The 21,079-nt window shown below is 40.7% G+C and overlaps 1 protein-coding gene across 1 annotated transcript; it reads left to right on the top strand.

Annotated features, from left to right (window-relative positions):
* Positions 1-1,170: 1,170 nt before the first annotated feature.
* On the top strand, positions 1,171-20,938 carry RS1 (retinoschisin 1; the record flags this gene model as incomplete). Its single annotated transcript, XM_019528465.1, has 6 exons — positions 1,171-1,306; positions 5,863-5,888; positions 7,277-7,382; positions 15,845-15,986; positions 16,969-17,164; positions 20,018-20,938. Coding segments are annotated over 6 exons (759 nt in total), but the record flags the coding sequence as incomplete, so codon positions are not given.
* Positions 20,939-21,079: the final 141 nt, after the last annotated feature.

Genomic DNA, 21,079 nt, shown 5'->3' on the forward strand with positions numbered 1-21,079 from the left:
TGTCCTACCAGTTTCTCCATATAAAAGATAATGAGAGTGGAAATAAAAAACATTTAATTAAGAGTTCCCAAATTCTGATCTTGACTATGTCACTGACTAGCCATGGGCAAATCACTTTGCTTTTATATCTATATCTTACCAAAGAATTGGATATAAAAATATTTATTTATGACCCAGGTACCTAACAAGAATATTAAGAAGATTAATTAAATAATACCTGTTCAAAATCTTGACTCTTTAAAGTCCTAATTACTGTATTATAAAACTCTATTTATGTATTTTTATATAATACAAAATTAGAGAGACACTATCAGCTTAAAATCAAGTTACTTTTAGAAACTGAGTTAAGAGCAGCTAATATGCCTCGTTAGTCTTTCTGCCAGTTTCTGCATTTTTAGTCACATTTTCTCATTTTTTATTTTCCTTTCTCTGTTCATAAATAAGTAGGAAAACTGACTGGCTGATTAAGAGGGGAAACATCTAAATTAATTGTCCATGATGTGCTGTCACATACCCAAAGTGAACCAACATTAAAATTAAAAGATAATTTTGCCAGTCTCTCTCATTTATGGTAACTGTAGATGTATCATTATTAGTAATGTTTTCAAGCAGAAGTGTGATTTTAAGTTTGCTGTGATCAAATCAGATAAATAATAACATATATATTATACATAAATTTTTCATATCAATCTGTTGGCAATATTTTGATTTATCTGAGCTTATTTTGTCAGGTAACATGACCTATGTTCTATCTTCTTCCATGTATAATGTAAAAAAAAGAGTTCAGTATTTTACAAATTACAAATTGCTCTCTCAGATGTTGTTTCATCTGTTATAAACTTTAATCCCTCCAGCAAGATGGCCTTTCAGTGTCTGAGCATACAATAAGTATTGCCAGAGGTGATCTCAGTATTGTCTGCATTCTTTAAATTCTGTCAGTTAAGCTTTTTTCCTTTGGCAACATTACTTTAGCTGTCACAGAGCTAGCTCCCTCTCTTTCATATTAAATTGCTTTTATAACTTTTGGACATTTTAGAAGAGGCTGAAATTATGAGATCCTTTCATTAAATATGTTGATTGTTACAGCATGGCATCTTACTACACATGCATATGACCTAACTTGACTTGACTTGATCTCTCGTTAATTTCTTGCCGTCACATGACCATCTTTTTCTTTACAAAGCTATAGGTTGGGCCTGCAGTGTTACTACTTCTCCCCAAACAAACTGCACATGTTGTGAACATCCTGATTGTGGTTTTTCCCAGTTACAGAGGAAAAACTTCCAGGAAATTCCAGGTGAACAAGGTGAGGTAAAGACGGGTTGATGTGACCCTCTGCCTGGAGGGTCATCAGTTTTGCAGAGTCTCATTTATTATATGCAGAAGATGAGAAATTTGCACGAGTCAGCTTCAAATGGCTATGGTACTTTATAAAGCATGGTGTAAGACATGGTTTCTGCTTTGAAAAATGTGTGATCTCACTCTAAAACAGACAAGATGCAGGACAGAAACATGAGAGAGAACGAAGAGGTCAGGTCTTGAATGGGCTAAAGACCGTGTTTGTATCTACTTGCTTCTGCTGGCTGCACATAGGAGCTTTTGCTGCCCAGGACCAGAGCATGTGCACATCAACATGTTCTTGGTGCTTTTTCCAGCTCCACTCAGCAGCAGCTGTGCTGCCAAAGCATGAAGTGCTTTCTGGGAAGGCACCAGAATAAATCGCAGCAATCAACTGAGGGCATGGGGGCATCTACCCAGGCCTTGAGCCACCTACTGGGCAGCAGCAGAAGCTTTAGTCCACTCAACAGAGGTGGAATAAGGCTGCCCCCAAGAAAGGAGGGGTCTGCTGCTGCGGCAGGGCTTTGAGCATGAATATGCTCAGGGTTTTGTTGGAAGAACTGGAGTTTTGCTGGAAAAGCCAAGTAGACCTAAAAGCATGGCTAGAACAGGACCTCTCAATTGTTGGTTTACCTGGGGTCACCCATCTAGGACACAACAATTCACAAGCTGAGGGGAAAAAAGGAAAATAAAAAACCTAAAAAACAAAACAAAACAAGAAGATAGTAAGCACAGAGGGATGGGCTTACTCCCTGGTTCTCTTCTGCTGCTCCAGTTCTGGTTCCATCCACACAGCAGTCCTGCTGCAAAATCTCTGGCTACCTCATCCCATTCCATCACCACCCATTTGCTCAACACTGTCTAAAGTAACAGCACTACCACAGCCTGTGACCCAGACTGCTTCATTATCTATCAGCATGGTCTTCTGTAGGAGTTAGCTGGTTTCCAGCAAAAAGAAAAAAAAAGAGTGGGATTACCAGAAGTAAAAGGTTTAGAACCCTTGACCTCCAGAATTGGGAAGAAGGAATGGATGGGATGGTGTTCTCTCTCTCTCTCTCTCCCCCTCCCCCCCCCCCATTTAATTACTGTACTTCTGTTGCTGAAAAAGAACTCTTCCCTGCTTTTGTTATTTTTTGTTATTTTTTTCTCTCAGTTCTGTATTTTCACATCAGTTATATTCTCAGGCTTCTGTTAGGAACTCATGATTTTCCTATATATCATAATACATCATTCTATGTGATCCATAATTGCCAATTACCTTGGTCACCCCCCTGGAAGACGCATGTTTTCTATAAACACATGCTGGCTGTCACATCTTAATACTGCTGGCAGTTAGTTTTTCTCTTTGTTTCTTTCATAGGATAATGTTGATCACAGCTGTATGCATTTCATGTAAATCATTTTTTGGAGTAACTGCAGAAAGGACAATTTTTTATTCTGTTTTTTATTATTATTTTTCAGCCCCACCTCTAGCATTAATGGCAAGTAAGTATTAAATTGTAAAATAAGCTGCAGATGCAGCACAACAGACAGGACCTCAAACATGACCAGAAAGAGGAAGTTAACTGTGTTAGTCTGAAGTCCGGTAGAAGTTCAGGGTAGATTTGCATCTTATAGACTAACTAAATCAGAGATGCATAAGCTTGTGTAAGCAGCAGCTTATATAGCATCTGATGAAATAAGTTGCTGCATACAAAACCTTATGCATCTCTGAGCATGTATATATGGGCATTAATGTGCCATAATTACGGTGCATTCATTTTAGCAGCTGCAATAACAGGTATTAACTTAATGCACTGTAATCAGCATCATCACGCAGTAGCACCGGTGCATGTCTTTTATGTGATGCTAATGTGCTGTAGACTAATTCTACTGCATATTAGCACATTAGCTTGGCTTTCTCCATGATGCAATAATGTGTAGTAGAATTAGTCTACTGCGCTTTTAGCGCCTTGTGTAGACGCGCCGTCTGAGACTATAAGTTCAAATCTACCCTGCCTTCTGACCGTCCTTTAAGGCTTTACACCAGACTATTTATTCTTATCGGTGGTAATTTTAACACAGTTAGGTGTACACATTAAGATATACTCACAATAAAAACAAATACAACATGACCCATAGTGCAGGCCAAACTGACAGTATACTCTGTTTGATGGCAGAACTTAGGACCATCTCAAAGATGTTCAGACACTTGTATCCCATTGGAATCCATAGGCACCGGAATACCTTTGACAGTTGAAGTCTTACAATCTTTGTTTTTATTTCTGCCATTTAGTGGCCCAAAATGCACCAAAATGTACACTCCTGTTTGGAATTTATTTAGCACTGTGTTGTTTTATTAATGGTATGATCTGAAAGTTTGTTTTCAGTACATTACAGGCAGTAAAATACAGTTAGACCCAAAATATGATAGGGTGTTGATCTTTAGCTTATAAGTATGATGTCACATTCTTATTCTTGTTTTATCACTCTCATCTCAGTCACATGACTTTAGTGTGTAATATCTGAGCTGAAAAAAATTGAAGCATTGGATTGCACAATTTAACTTTTTTTGGGGGAAAAATATCAGGAAAGTATTCTTTAGCAGTGGTCAGATTCAGACAATACACTCAATTTCTATTATTATTTTTAGTCTGTCCTGTTGTGCACAATACACATTTTGCAGATGAACTCAGTGGCAGCAGGTTAGGGTTTGTGAGCACACAGCTTTTTGCAATATCTGATTATAAAGTATATCGTTCATATTAGATTCAAATGTACCCCTTCCCCATATACCAGGTTTACCTGGTATTGTCCCTAGGTATGGAACAATACACCGATTGAAAAAGGGGCATGCAATTTACTGCCGTTCAGTCAAATCTGCTTTAACTGTTACATTCAGCTGTTCTATCCTGCAGTAAGCAGAAACTGAACTGGAGGCATTTACAACTGTCCCATTCCAGGGTAGGGCCAGATAGATGAAACTGTTGGAGTGGATTTGTTGACATGCATTCACAATCAGTGAGTCCCCTATGGTTTAAAGGAGTGTGATTGTGATTACTCATCTGTTTAAACTCTTCATTTATTATTGTAAATTGTTGACATCAGAAGTGCTACCTCAGGAGAGTGTGATTAAAGCAAACCTTGGGTATGTTAAAAACAATTTTGTATTTTTTGCGCTCCCACATCTGCCCTGTGTGTATTTTCTTCCTTTGATATATATTTTAAAGCAAGCATTACAGTTCACAAGTAGTTACATTTCAGTCAACGATAAAGTGATCCTTAATGCATAGTTTATGTTTTAGTTGATTATGAATGTGAAGCATTTTGAATTTTTTAGATGAAATTTGATATAGAAATGTAAATCATTATTAATTGTCAGCATTATTTGGACCTTGCTGGGTTCAGCAATGATTTTGTATATGAATGAATAAGCTGTAACTAAAACTGCTGGTGGTGGTGAATATTCAGAGAATAATTTACATGATAGAAAAACCTCCTTTTATTGCTCAAGGAATATCTGGCTGCAGATTCTTATTTATTCATTATTCAGATTTATTGGTTTTTCCTGTGCTGTGGACTGATCATCAACAATTGCCAGTTCACTGTAGCTAGACATTCAGGTTGTGTTCAGTAGTTTCCAGCAGTCACATAAGTCCCATGGTATTTTTTCTGTTTCCTGACTTACTGACTGTAAGACTGATTAAGGCCCAATCCATCTTCCATTAAAATCAAGGGATAAATTCCCCTTTACTTTTCTGGGAGGTGTAGTAGGCACGTAACCAGGAAGAACATGGTTTAAAAAAAGGCTATTTAAAAAACTAAAAAAAGTATAAAAAAGCTATGGCTCATAGAGAGAAAAAAGACAAACAAAGTCAGAAGATGTTAGAAAATATAAAGCTTTCCCTTTGTGGATCACACTGTTCTTATTTGAGGCATCATTGCTAAACAGGAATTAGTCTGTTCTAAAAGGTCGGTTAGCTGGGTGCAGTTTAAATATTTTTTTCACAGATTCACATAAAGTGATGTCATTTTGAATACTAAAGGAATCAGTAGAAGTTCTCCCATTGACTTCAATGGGGCCAGGATTCTACCCTTTGATTAAATTAGATATAAAATAAGTAAGAGCACAGTTGGAAAGGGAGACACAGGGGAAGGAGGACGAAGAGAATAGTGATAGAAACAGGGACCTTTTCAAGCTAGACAGGAAGAGGAGATGGCAGAAGTCTAAGTGACAGGAAAAGAAAATCTGGGAGGAAATTAGCATAGAACACAGGGTTACACGGTATCGCCCATCTGCAGAATCTCCTGTTCTTCCTGCTTAGTCCAGATGTCCGCCTCCTTTTGTTATTACACAGAAATCAGGCTGCGTGAAATACACTTAGCTCTTCCGAGGCTCTCTGTTTTGTTTTATACCTACTGCTAAGGCAAATACATCTACCAGACTAACACTGTGGTAGCATAAGAGCCACAGAATCCATCTCTTCATTTCTTAACTCTCTTTCTTTATTCTTTCTATCGTGCTTGAATCTCTCTTCACAACAGCCACAGTGGCATTGTCACCAGGTGAGGTAAGTCCATAAGCTTCTCTGAATATATGTAAATAGTTTTAGGGTCCAATTCTGCCTTGTGCTGAGCCATTGAACTCACACAGAAATTAGGAACAACTGAAGGAACCCAGCTTTCTGAAATCAGTCCCTTTGTTTGCAGTTTATTCTCTCCAAATATAAAAGTCCTAGCACTGCATTTTGCATTTGTTAGTTATCAGACAATCTGAATTCAGCCTTCTTTACCCAAGGATATTTGGACCAATGTAACCACATTGATGCATTTGTTTTATTAAACATTCCTAATATGGACACCAATCAAAACACAGTTTGCATCAGTGTAACTTACCCCAATAAGTAAGGTACAAAACCAATCATACACCCATGCAGTACATTTCTGGTGGACAGATTGAAACCCCACAGAATAGGCTGGAATTCAGAGTGAGGTAGGATATCAAGATCAGAAAGGATATGAGCTCTGGTTCAGTCTGTCCAATGATCCTTTCCAAAGGTTCTTTTAAAAAAAAAAGGGTATCTGATTTCTCTTCAACTTAGCCATGTAAATTCAATTTTGACATACAAGCTTACAAATCACAAGTTTTTCGTCCCCAAGCACATATTGTTTGTACAGTATTAATAAGTGCTATACGGTACTGGGGGCTGGGGGAGAGAAAAGCTCTAAGCCCTACCTATTGGAGTCATTCCAGTTGGCATGAGAGAGGGTATGGTTAGGACACTTGTCTGGAAGCTGGGAGACCTGAGTTCTAGGTCCCAGTACACTGACCATCTAATATAAAACATTCTCTCTGGACCAAGGAATGCTTAACTGCTACCAAAGTTCAGTGGCTTCAACAGGAGGACTTGAGAGCCCCACTGCAAAATGCTCTACAACCTGGTGGTTAAAATATTTGCCTGAGACATAGATTCAAACCCTTTCAGGGGGAAGAAAGGATTGAACCTAAGTGTCCCATACCCTTGGAAGTTCTCTAACCTGTGAAGTTAGAGGGGTCTCCACACTAGATGTGCTGTACAGAAGGATCCAGGAGATGTGTTCTGAAATGCCCTGCCGGTGAGGTAGGTAAAGGGACTCCTAAACTGGGATTCCAACAGAAGTTCAACAAGAGACAGATACTGACCTACTGTCAAGACCAGGGCAGTCCTGGACATGCACAGACATAGAACTTTAGGCACCTAACAAAATGCACAGACTTGAGGTACCTCTGTCTTTGAGTGGTGGCTTTGAGGTTGTAAATTCTGAATTCATCATCTACAGTGCCAGTTAGGCAGGAGGTAGGTACCTAAATCCTTTTGTGGCTCTAACCCTGCAGCAGAAGATACAAAGCAGTAGAGAATTAGGCTCAGTCTCGTGTCACTGTTTCTGATTAATAATGGTTTGTTTTACATTACATTAGGATGAGAGATCAGAGCAGTGGCACAGTAAAGTTTGCAAATGTGATTGTCAAGGAAGTTCTGATGGCGAATGGTCCCGTGGAGGCAGTCTCTTAGAGTGCATCCCAGGTAAGGAATTAGTTTTCTCAGAGTAAACTTTAAATTATGATCCATTGTACTTCACCTGCTTTCTCTCTGTACCCTCGAACTGATTACTGATACCTATATTCACATGTTCTAACATCCTAAAGACTTACGCTTTAATCTAGGTCTCTATGGATTCTATAATAAACATGATATTGCTTTACCATATACAGGGTCCAGCTTTTACCTTGGATGATCTTCTTAGCTCCAATATATTGTATTCTATTACTCAGAAATAAAGAGAGCATTAGATCTCAATTCATTGCATTGCTGATCGTGTGCATTACTGTGATTTGAGTCATAGGGTTGGAGTCAGTGAGAGGGTGTGAACACAAGCTCTGTCATCCATGTAGTAAATCAAATATGCTATGGAACAGAAGTCAAGTGGACACATTATTTGTAGAGCCTTATTACACTCATGTCTGGGGTAATGTATAGTATTTTTACTGTGTAGGGAAGTTACTATATGGAACATGTGGTACCTCAGCTTCCCTTATCAATTTCAATACAGGGTAGCCATTTACTCAAAGTAAACTGACCTTCCTGCCAGGCACTATAGTAGCACCTACTGTGGGCAGCTAACTTGGGAGAAGTGGTCCTGTGTCTACACCATACTATGAAGTAAAATCTAGGGTAAATGACTTCTTAGCAATTGTGTCATTTATTCTCAACCTAAGAGTATGAGCAGGTATATAATGATCAGATAAGTCAAAAAAGAAGTTCCTTCAACAGGAAAGAACAAACAAAGGAACTAAGAAACAAAGGCCATGAAAGTCTAAGCTGTTGATAAGACTAAGGATTTGCCACAATGTAGCTAGGGTCCACCAAAGTATAATGCAGATAAACAGTTAAACCTATTCTGAAGGCAGGGTGAGATCCTTACATGCAGAGAGTCATCAGATCTATTTTTGAGGTGAAACCCTGTCTACACAGAAGTCAATGGCAAAATGCTCATTGACTTCAGAGAAGGTAGGGTTTCCTGCAGGCAGGATTTCCAACCTACATCACTGGATGACTACCAGTGGCTGGAATTGTGGCACATTGCCAGTGTAAACAAGGCCCTAAAACATCCCAAATGAGGAATCAGGATTATTCACATGCTGCTTTATTTAGCCAGTGTGGTGGTGACAAATGCTGAGATCTGGGGCCTTAGAATAATTAAGAATGGAAACTGATGGACAGAAGAAGGGAAAAGCCTGTTGCTGAGGAAGTTCTACTTATGATTTGGTGTTACTGAGAGAATGTGGCCTAAAGCTAGGCCTTGTGGAATAGTTCAGTTACTTCCTAAGAAGCCCCTTTTGTAGTCACAGGGTATGGTGCAGAAGTGACTCACCTCATCTTTGTATAGAATAAAGGATGCTAGTCTGATGATAGCTATGTAGAGTTAAGGACAGAAGAGACCACTGGATCTAGGGCTGTTCAACTTCTGGGGGCTGCACACCAGGCAGGGCATAGATCAGGGGGACACGCTCTGCATGAACAGGCAGGAAAGACCCCTAACACTTTGAGGCCTGCATGCGGCCCACAGACTGCTAGCTGGACAGCCCTGAACTAATCAGACCTTCTGTCTATCACAGGTCCATACATTTCAACTAGTTACATAGGACTGAAAAACTCATACACATGCCCAGAGTATGCACTTACCTAAACTAAATGTAGCAATGCTCATTAACCACTTGGCACTGGCAATACCATGGTGCCTACAGAACCAAAACTACAGCCCATCATTTTCACAGCTTCTAACAGAGTTCAGACTTCTAAGGGTTCAGATTTCAGGAGTGCTATCTCCCCTCATTCTCAAGTCTTCTAATAACAGCCCACTTAATTCTAGTTAAGGAATACACTTATATTAAAAAGTAGACAGTGGGAGCAAAAAGATGCTAGGTACTTTAGCAATTTATTCATTGAACCAGTATGTTGATAAGTAAAGCTTTTGTAAGGTAAATAATAAGCAAAAACTTGGAACTGGCACCATATTATGCAGCTAAGTGAGTTGTGCTCTTATCTAATATGTAAGAGAGTACACCTTGTCCGTGAGTTAAGCCCTATATCTTGTGTTTGATTAAATTGTAATTTCTAGCAAGACATCTACGCCTAATCTGATGACGTTGGGAGATGGAGAATCTACCACTTCCTTTGGTAGTTTGTTTTTAAAATTTACCATCCTCACTGTCAAAAAAGCGTGTCATATTTGTAATGGTGTCAGTTTCCAGCTACTGGTTCTTGTTAAGCCTTTCTGTGCTAGACTGAAGAGTCTTTTACTACCCAGTTTTTTTCCCCCTGAAGGAGTTATATTATAATCTAGTGACCTCGCTCGCAGTCTGCTTTCTGATAGGCTAAAAAGACTGAATGTAAAGTGCATCGACAACAGACAAGTTGTCATCTGATAAACGTGGGCAAAGATTTAGAGAGTGTCGGCTGCTTCATGGTAATTGTCTGTGTGCTGATTACACTGATCCTATGGTAAAAGAAAAATAACCCAATGTAGCCTACCTCTCTTTCATATTAAGCAGGCTAGTATTTATTAACTGGAGGGTAAGAGTGTGCACACTGGCAGTTCCTGTGGAGTAACCGATACACTGTAAAGCACTGCCCTTCTTTATCTCATGACAACTTATTCATATTTTATTTTAATGCATTTTTCCACCCTGTAAGTTATCTTTGTGGTACTTCTTTTTGCTATCTCTAATTTTTCAACATCCTTTTTAAATGTGGACACCAGCAGTGGATGCAACATTCTTCAGTCAGTCTCACCAACTCTATATCCAGAAGGAAAATCACCTAATGACCCCTTCTAATGACTCTTTCTTTATACAGTCAGGGCTTACGTTTACCCTTTTTGCCACAGCATTGTGCATGTTCTGTTACTTGCTTACTTTAAACCCTAAATCTTATTTTTAGATGTACAGCATACAAGGCTATGGTCCCCAATTCTCGGGCCTGGATATATAACTTCACAATTGACCTTTACTGAAACATTATTTATTTGAAAGAAACTAACTTTCTAAATAATTCAGATCACTCTGAATGATTACTTTATTCTCCTTTATTCTCCAGTAATCTGCCAATGTTATTAGCAGTCTTTTTTTTTGTTTACTTTCAAATAATTGATGAAAATGTTGCATAGCATCAACAATGATTCCTGCAGAACTCAACTAAAAATATCCCTATTTCATGATGAGTATTCCCCATTAACAGCTACTTTTTGCTATCTGTCATTAAGCCAGTTCGCAACCCATTTAACATGTGCTAATATTTTAATCTGAATGTCATAGGGTACTCAGACAAATGCCTTTTGCAAGATGAAATATATTACATTTCCACAAGTACATTAATCAACCACACTTGTAATCTCATCAAAGAAGGAAATCAGGGTTTTTTTTTTATTAGAGTAAGGGAGGATATAGGAGCCAACAGGAAAAGTATAATGGGAATTAAGTACTGTAAAGAATAGCCATTCCCTCTTATGGAAAAATAAGTAAATTTGCGTGTTTTAGGAGAGTAGCAAGAAAAAAGACTTCATGATTTTACCAAGAAGTCATTCATTCTTGGATTAAATACTTTAGGCTAGAACATGCTGATTCATTGAAACCAAAGCTTTCTGCAGAAACTCACCAATTTCAGTGAAGCTTTTTTAAGGAAAAGCTTCTCAGATCCAGAATTGAATTCCGGTTCAAAAGTAGAATGAGGGAGACAAAAGAATAACCACGTTGTTTGGGCACTCACCTAGAATGCAGTAGATGCTAGTTCAAGTCTCTTTCTTTGAGAACCTCTCAGTTGTAGGTGACTGACTTATTTACTCTGCTTTCTCTCCTCTAAGGGGGATTGCTTTTGTACCTTTTGTACTGGGAACTAAGCATACATTGGAGCAGGGACCTGAACGTGGGTGTTCATTCCTGGGGGGGTGCCCTAATCTCCAGGCTTTTGGATTGTCTGGGGTGAATCTCCTCTGTTGAAGCCTGTTCCACTTTGTATAAATAAATACATATTGGATCTGAAAGTGGGGGAGAGAGAGAGGCAAGCAGAGTCTGAAGACCAGTGATTTGGGGGGGGGGAGGCATGAGATGTGGGAAATCCAGTTTAAATGAGCACTCCAATGAATATTCAGTACAATGTAGAACAGTTGTTGTAGCTGTGCCCTTCTTAAATAAAATGCTTAAAAATGTGCTTTCTTCCTCTTAAATCTCATCCAGATGTTTGCATGCTGCATTTTATCTCAAAGTACATGTTATTGGATGATTTGTGCCTGCTGAAAATAAATTCAGGGCAGAAGTATTGGAATTCAGAGAGATGACCTATGGTTAGGGCATGAGATTGGAAGCCAAGAGACAGGGATTCAAGTTTCGTTTCTATCCGTTCCCTCCCATGTAATCTTATTCCTTCTGTGCTTCAGCCTCATTCTCAAAATGAATCAACTCACCTTGTGAAATCAGAGGCACCATAAAAAGCAAAATAGCTTTTCTGAGCCCAACTATCTATGCCTTGTACCTTGTGGAATTGTTCATACCTGCAGAAAAGGAAGGAAAAGTGGGTGGAAATATTATCATAGAAGAACGGAAGAGTTTTGTTTTCATTTTGCTTGGATATATTTAATTATAGCATGCACAGTACACTGGAGAATGCCAGCATTGCTACTGTTAAGACTTGCAGGTAAGACAGCAGAAATATACAGCGGTCACCCTTAAAAGCAACTTTGTGAACTACCTAGTGTAGGAATTTTGTATTAGTAATAGCTGCTTGTATTATGGCAAAATGTAGGCAAAACATAGAGATTATACTATTAACCACTAAATAAGTTCAAACTGATGTAGGGCTATCAGCCTGCTATGCCAGGAGGCCCTTATGCCTCTGAAACACTGCATCTTACAAGCTTAACAGTGGTGGTACTTGGCATCCCAATAAATGGATCAGGAGTTTCTTTCAGGTCAGCAATAACAGCATGAATAATTTAACTGGTTTTGGCTTGGCAGTAACCAGACATCTGTTTAGCAGTTCTTTGAGTATGACAGTTCTCCAGAACAGAAGGTGACCTGCTAATTGTATTATGATTGTGAGACCTACAGATTACTGGTAAAATTGTTCTGTCTTCCTGTACATCATGTTCAAGATACACCAAAGCAAGCAGTAAATGTGCAGAGCCACTTTAAATCCAATTTCAGTAAGTTGTTTCTTATGCAAAGGGAACAACTGGTGTGGAAAAGCTGATTTTATTATGAACGACTCATAAGAAGACTGATACAAATCCACTACACTACAGTCTACCACTGTGTTACATTCAGCCATTTAGAAAGATGAAAACTAATCTCCGTTTTGTTTTGCATTTTTTAAAATGTCAAATAAAAGGCAAAGGTTTAGTAGGTGTTTATGGTCTGTATTTGTAATTGTCGTCATTAGGGTTCTATAGGTGAATATTTCCACGCCTAGAGGAAGCAAGGACTGTAACTATTTGTTTTGGTGTGAAAATAAGTTAATGAGCTATTGACATAGCAAAATGTGTTAATGAGATATTGACCTGCAAGATATTGACCTAGAAAAATATGTTAATAAGATAGTGACCCTAGAGCTGCCCTGCTCTACAGTGACTAGCACGAATACATTGAATAAAAGGATTATAAGGACTGTAGTCAAATAATATTCTGAAAGATCTAATAAATTTACATGCTGATAGAGGGTTATGCTGCACTTTCAAATGTGATTCATAAATGAAGATTTCCTGTCCATAAATTGAACTCAGCTTTTCACAGAAAAACAGATACATTTATTTTAGAAACCCAAGAAATAAACTATGCCAGACTGGTGACATTTTCATAGGTAACTCTCAAAGGTGAGCAATTAGCAAATGTAATAGGAATGCCTAGTTTTGGGAGTGGAATATGAAAATGATGTGTATAATTTATAGGCATTTGCTCAGGCAATTCTTATTTGAAGCTTGTTAGCATCTTCCGTCTGCTTCTCCAGTCACGTAGCAATAAATGATCCTCTCTAAAAAGGAAAGAAAAAAAATGCTTATCTTAAAGAACAGTAGTCACTTTACAAAGTCCAGAAGTTTGAAACCATAAAAAGGAGAATCAGTTTTCCTTGGCAATGAATTGTGGCAGGTATTTTAAGTTTTAATGATAAACATACAGTTCTGCCCACATTTCTCTGGCAGCTAGTTGGAAGCTTATTGAACCATTCACTGTCACAGGAACAACATGCATATGTTACATTTCAATATTAACTTTTGGATATATGATGATACTTCTATAGCTGTTTAACCCAGGTAAAATCAGGATGGAAATTGGCTCACTGTCCTGTGTATTGGGTGCCATTATATCAGTTAAGATCATATGACAGTTTTACAAATCAGCTAGAGTTTCAAGAATGTCAGTCTTGATGAAAAGTTTGATAGAATCCTGACACTCCAGCAGGAGATCTGCTCCTGTAATTATTTAAAAACACATGGCATGTATGCCTCAATTTGACAGAGCTTACGTATCCTTGGAATACTAAATACTGGGATCCAAATACCAACAAATGATTTGGCTCCCTTTTTTAGTCAGTTCTGTCAAGATAAGGAACTTCTTCCCATCTATCCTAGGTCCTGGCCACTGCTGCTTTCCTTCACCCCCAATACTTTGCCCCTATTTGGCAAGAAGCAGAGGCATAACCAGCAACTTAGGTGCTCTGGGCAGTGGAGTGAAGGGTGGAAGGGCATTTGTATCTGAGAATCTTACCTGACCCCAGAGACTCAGAGATCCATGATGAAGGCTTCCTGCACACTGGCAGCTGTGGCTGGCACCTCACAAATTCCCTGGGGGTGGGGAGGGCACCATTCCTGTGCCTCCTCTAAATAGGTGCCCAGGGTTGGGTTCTCACCCAACCCTAATTGCACTACTGGTGGGTAGTCAAAGAGTGTTGCAGGTCTAGGTAAGCAGTGAAGTACATAGCAGTGCACTTGAAGAGATGGGGAGGCATAGTGTGAGAAGAAGAGAGGATTTTTGGCTGATAAACTCTCTCTGGAATTCTCTTTGGAGATTTTTGCATAAGGATTTCTGTTTCCTGTATAGAGCTTTCACAGAACAGAAGTGATGCCACCCCACACAGTGCTTCCCTCCTGCTGCTCTTCCTGATGTCTTCAGCATTCTCCCTGGGGAGAGAGAAGGTCTCAGTGTTAACTGGGGAGCAGAGAGGAATTGTACTGAAAAGGAAGGAAGGGTTGGTGTCTCTGGGAACAGCACTATATTAGGTATTCAGATCTGGTTTAAATTGCATAATCAGATTTATATGATAAATCCATGAAAACTGCTCAAATTGTGTCTGAATTCACTGCAGTATGCCTGGTGCTTGTCACCTCCTGTTTTTTCATTGTTCACCTATGGTGGCAAGTCCTTCCTATCTTTAGAAATCCCAGATTGCTGGGCTGCACAAAAGAAATAGTATTTCTATGAATAGATTCTAGATACTATTGATGCAGACAGTAAGGAGGCTCTGTTGTTCCTTCTCAGTTCCCTGTTTCTGCTGTGTTTGAGAGCAGCAGTGGTCCTCACCTTCTCTCCTATTCTCTCTCTCTCACGTGTTCTCACCACTTCATTTCTAGGATGGGAACATGTGGCAGGGGTTAGTTTTCAGCAGCATTAGCCTCAAAAGTGGCACAGAGCCAGTGTAGACATGTCCTATATATTTTAAATGGGCTGATACAAAGGCCATGTAATGTTCCCTGAACCTGATCATGTGAGGCCCTATTCGAGTTATAAGTGCTCCCTGAGGGTCACGTGGCCCCTTACTCATGTTGGTGAATACTATTCTACAAATAGTCACTTTCCCTAAATAAATAGGGCTGGAAGGGATTGACAGCATGCCAAGAAGATCATACCTCATTGCTAAAGGCTTTTCACTAATTGAGGAGTATTGCTCCCTGGTTCCTAAGGGAGTTTATCAGCCAAAAGGATGAATCCTTGAAAGTCAAGGAAAGAAAAGGAAAGGATTAAGTGTCAGACCTAGCTAGAAACTGGAAGATTTCCAAACATCTCACAAAGGAGGATAAAGAGTCTCTTGAAAACAAAACTCACCTGTATACATTAGCTCTTCTGAATGTGTCTAAGGGAAGTTCACAATGTAATACCCAAGAATGTCTAAGAAGAAAATCTGATCATGCAGGTGACTTGAAACAGATAAATGAATAACTGGAATAAATAAAAAATAGAATAAATAAGGAGAATAAAACAAGTCAGATGAATTCTGATTTTCAATTTTCCAGTCACTGGGAGTCCACCAGAGCTGAGGAAAGGGAAGTTTATAGTCCTACAGGTGTCAATACTGTCCACTGAGGTTTTGACCTGTTTCAAAGAGGAGAGGTGAGAAAGTGAAAACACATTTCTTATCTAGACATCAAAAAGTGAGCTAAGAAAACTACTAAATAGAAGCAGTGTGTCTTTCCTGTGATAAACTACTTGTTTTTCTTGCAGAGTGTCCCTATCACAGACCCCTTGGATTTGAGTCAGGAGCTGTTACTCCAGACCAGATAAGCTGCTCTAATCCAGAGCAGTACACCGGATGGTATTCTTCTTGGGTTGCCAACAAGGCCCGACTCAATGGCCAAGGCTTTGGGTAAGTCTGGGAATTGTTTCTCATGACACCCCTGAAGTTTGACTGGGGTGTAAAACATTAGATAGAGGAAGATGAGGAGTTTTGGGAGGGTTCTTAAGTATTAATATTATAGAACATACAAGGAGAACTGAAGAAAATAAAGAGGGACAAATTGTCTTTGATGTGTTCAACACATTTGCTTTAGTGGAAATACCTTGAGGGGTGGGCAGGAGTGAGAAGGGCTTATTTATTCACAGGTGTCATCGGCTTACGCTGGTGGCCATACAGCCATAGCTTTAAGGGCTGCAAGTGGTTTCCAGAATGCTTTTTTTCCCATTTCCCTTAGCCAGAAGGGTGCTATGGGATCACCCCTCCCAGGCCCTAGCATTGCCGCTATGGGCATTCTCTGTGCACCCCTTGGAGGCACTGTAAAATTGCCCCTCTGGGCGTTCTGGGATTGCGGTGCCTCCTTAGGTGCTCTGGGACCTCCAAGCCACCCCTCACAGGCCCCCAAACCACTGGGGCTGCTTGCAGCATACTTCTATACACATCTGCAAGTGGAAAGAAAAGCAATATGTGGAGAAGAATGTTTGGGAAATTCTGCTTGTCTGGTAAAGTTAAAAAACTGTGATAAAAGCCCCATCCTCACTCCCATCTGCTGTTTGAATAAGAGGTAAAACTCTCAGGGCCAATCTCTGGTATCATTAGGAGTTCTTCCATTGTCTGTCAGAACAAGATTCAAGATTTTTCAAACAGGCTGACTGATTGGCTCCTCAGGTTTGGCTGCCCAGATTTTGATAGACATTAGTGGGGCCTGATCTTCAGAATGTGCTGAACCATGATGTCTTAGGCTGGGCATTCAGAAATGGATGCATCCTAGATCACTAGACAGTTTTGGCTTTGGTCCTTGGTAAGTCAGTTGCTTTGCATTCCTTACTCCCCGCTCTGTGTCCACTGTAGTCATATCTGTAATACTTTTTTTGGGGTTTCACGGTTCCTATAGGTGTGCCTGGCTCTCCAAATTTCAAGACAATAGCCAGTGGCTGCAGATTGACCTGAAGGAGATCAAAGTTATTTCAGGGATACTCACACAAGGACGCTGTGATGCAGATGAATGGATGACAAAATACAGTGTGCAGTACAGGACTGATGAGAATCTGAATTGGGTTTACTACAAGGACCAGACCGGAAACAATCGGGTCAGTGAGAGTTGATTTTTGGTGCAGTTAATTTTCAGAGAAATTAAAATCTTTGCTCAAAAAAGGGTAACATTCTCAGCAGAACACCAGCATAAGATCTGTGTACCACTCCCTCAAGCTGGGGCCTAAGGGACATGCCAGGCATATGCTGTCTCTTAGTATCAGGATGAATTTCATACAGGATGAATTGTTCTCTTTAAAGAGATGCCAATTCTTGTGCAAAGTAGGCAGCTGTGTAGAAAGAAATGTAGGCAATATTCTTGCCCTAGAGCTCTGCCCAGAGAAGACAGAAGGTTTGTCAGGCAGTTGTTTATACAGTACCATCACCCCAAGAACTAGTTCAGTAGTTTTTAACAGAAATCCTGGACATCATGAGGTGCACAATGAAGTCACAAATTTGGAAACCACAAATCTGGAGATTCAAGGTCTGTTTCTCACCTTCATGTGAAGGAGTAACACTGAGGTAACTCTGAAAACTTAACCCAGACCTAAGAATGTTTTAAAGGTGCCAGGTGCCTGTTGAGATGTGACTGTGGTAACTGTAGTAACTTACTAGACCCTTTGTAGGGGAGGACTGACATAGGAAAGCTCTATTCCACTATGCCCAGACATGCTTTTCCCTGCTCCCTGCTGCCACGCCCTCCCAGTGCCTTCCCCATCATGACATGAGCAGGTGGACTGTTCAAGATCTAAATATACATGGTGAGGGAGCTTTCTCCCAGGATAGAAATTCTCTGCTGGCCATTCAGAGCCATTTCTAGCTCTTTGGTACCGCTTTGGAGAATGCATTAATTAGATCTCCAGCTCCTACTACCTGCAGGTTAAAGAGAGCCTGGGAGTCTGCTGACCAAAGTTATCAGCACTACTCATTTTGCTACTTGTCAGTTTCTACCTAGCAAAGTCTCACCGCAACTGTGAAAATACTATGATGTAAATAAAGGGAAGGGAGCACTGGGGAAACTGCCAGATAAACAGAGGAAACAGAGGTAGGCATTCTCAAGGGACCCTTTTAGAAACTCTGAATTCAATTTCAACAAAAGGGAAAATCACACAGTGGGCACATCTACACAAGAAGCTCAACTGTGGAGTAGCATAGTTTAATACGCAGTAAGCGTGAGTGTTTACAAGTGCACATGCTTACTGTGCAGTAAACCTCACTAACCAAGAGTATATGTGCTACCTGCAAATACAAATAGCAAATTTACTTTTGATTAGTAATGGCGCAGTAGTGCTTGTGGAGAAGCCTGACTGCGAGTAAATCTGCTCCTGTTCAGCTATCCACCAGGGGGCAGATTGCTCCAGCCCCTGGGAGCTGCCTGCTGCTGGGGATGGGAACTGTGTTCCCCTGCTCTGGTAGGAGGGAGCTTCAAGGTCCACACTCTGAGATCATGGTAGGGGAGCAGGGCGGGGGGGGACTCGGAGATCCTTATAGGATTGCGGGGCTGGTATTGGGAGATAAGGGTGTCCCAGCATTGGCCCCATGGTCACAGGGGCTGATGCTGGGAGCCTGTTTCCCACTCAGCTCTACACTCACAAAGCTGAGTGGGAAACAAACTCCATAGCTGGCTGGGAACTGTCCCATGCCCTGATCAGAGGCACCAGGCTTTAAAAGAGCTGCAGGAGTGGGTTAGGGCCCAGCCCCCTGCCATGATCTGTTGGTGGGGCAGCTAGCAGCAAGCCAGGTGCTAGCTGTTCTACCGTTGGATTGAGGCAGGAGGTTGGGACTTGCACCTCCCCTGCAGCTCTTCTCAAGACACCTGCCCCTGATTGGGGAGTCAGGGCCAAGAGCTCCCTGCTGCTGGGGCAGGGGAACATTTTCCCCACTTGGGGAGTTGGCAGCCCCTGGAGCTAGAGCAGGGGTGGGCAATTATTTCAGGCGGAGGGCCGCTTACTGAATTTTGGCAAGCCATTGAGGGCCGCATGACAGGCAGCCAGGGGCAGATAAATATACATTTTCTAAATATTTTAGGGTCCCCACAGGCCAGATAGAATGGCCTGGCAGGCTGCATCTGGCCTGCGGGCTGCATTTTGCCCACCCTTAGAACGTAAAATCTCAGCCCTGGCTAGGAGACAGCTGTCTCTTGGCCTGGTGCTCCCTGCCAGCCCCTGGGCTAGCACCCTGGTGGTGGCAGGGGCCCATTGCAGGTTCTCAGGAAGTGGGAGCAGCTTGCTGCCATTGGCAGCAAATCTACTCCCACTTCCCTGAACGTGTAGACACCTGCCTGGGACCATTTACTCATGAGTAATTTACTTGTGATTAAACTGGTCCTGCGTCAAAGGCATGTGTAGACACGCCCAATGATGATCTAAAACTTCCCACTGGAACATAATAGCAGTATTCCCCAATTTAAATACAGGGAATGCTCTTCAACCTTGTAGCCTCTTTCACACTGGAGGAAATTTCTGAAGTATGACTAGTATTTTTTAGGAGTTCTTTGGCTGCTTTCTGCCCTTGAGATGGCCATATATCATTAGAAACACTTTGTCAGCATAGGATAAAGTAATGCCTTTTGATGAAACCTGGTGGATTAAAATGATTGGCATATCATGCATTATGTAGAAGCTAAGATTTCAGCCTGGAAAAGGGTGACTTACGTACTGTTTCAAGTCCACATTTTTAAAGTAGATGACATGTAAGTAGCTTTACCTCAATGAGTAATGCTACACACCAGGCAGTGTGCAAATGGAACAGGGCTGTTTCTAATGACACATTGTCATGGTCACACCCTGGCACATACACTAAGTATTTGTATTATCTTGCAAACTGGTGAACATAAAGATAGCATTTCACAAAATTTGTGGGAAGAGGTGATCAAGTTCTTTAACCAAATCTGCCATTTTGGTTTTGTGTAGGTTTTCTATGGGAACTCAGATAGATCGTCGTCTGTCCAGAACTTCCTGCGCCCTCCCATTGTCTCACGCTACATTCGAATCATACCGCTGGGCTGGCATGTGCGTATCGCCATCCGGATGGAACTGCTTGAGTGCATGAGTAAATGTGCATGATGCCAAACCATAAACCATGCAGGGTTATCAAGGGTGGGCGAGGAGGTGAAGAAATTCCTTAGCAACATATAGAAAAGCATCCCACAAGATAGTGAGGATAGAAAAAATGGGCTAGATTCTGGCACAAGATGCAGCTCTCCTGAATCTAATGGGTTTGTAGGAAGGCAGGGATATGGGCAGTCTCTACCCCTAGTTAGTTTTATTGAAACTGATTTCAGGAGTTGAGCTGTGTGAAATTCTTAGTTAGTGTTGCTTGAAATTTTCCTGGGGAAAATATTATATTGTAGCCATAGTCATCCAGGAAATACATGAGAAAAAAGGATTTTGTGAGTGATATCTGTTATTGGAACAACAGCATGGTTGGGGTAGACTTAGACAAGCTATCAAGACTTAGACAAACTTCTTACTATCCAGAGAAAGAATGCATGGCTTTCAAAGTTTATATAAGTCCATCCCAACGATACAGTTGGTCAAAAAGAAAGATATCACCCACAAAAATCCTTGCCTTCTGAGTGGAGAAAACAGAATTTTGTGAGATTCATATAATCATAGGGAAGTAGGTTTGGAAGGGACCTCCAGAGGTCATCTAGTCCAGCCTCCTGCCTGAGAAGGATCATCCATATCCAAACCATCCTATACAAATCCATTGTCCATAATCTCAGATCTTCACAAAACTACCATCACAACACTATCCTGCCAAAACACATCACATAAAATATGAACCTGCCACAGGAAAGCAGGAGAGCCATAACAGCCAAGGTTCTGCTTCTATAAAAGGTTGTTAATATATGTTCAAGAGATCCCAGGTAGAGGGCCATGCCTCCCCCTGATTCCTCCCCACTCCCAACTACAGATGAAGGCAAAAATCCCCACAGTCCATACCAATCTGCTTTTGCCAAGCCGAAAACA

Source organism: Crocodylus porosus, unplaced genomic scaffold (assembly GCF_001723895.1).
Source record: "Crocodylus porosus isolate Cpor-Errol unplaced genomic scaffold, CroPor_comp1, whole genome shotgun sequence".
Taxonomy (NCBI): domain Eukaryota; kingdom Metazoa; phylum Chordata; order Crocodylia; family Crocodylidae; genus Crocodylus; species Crocodylus porosus.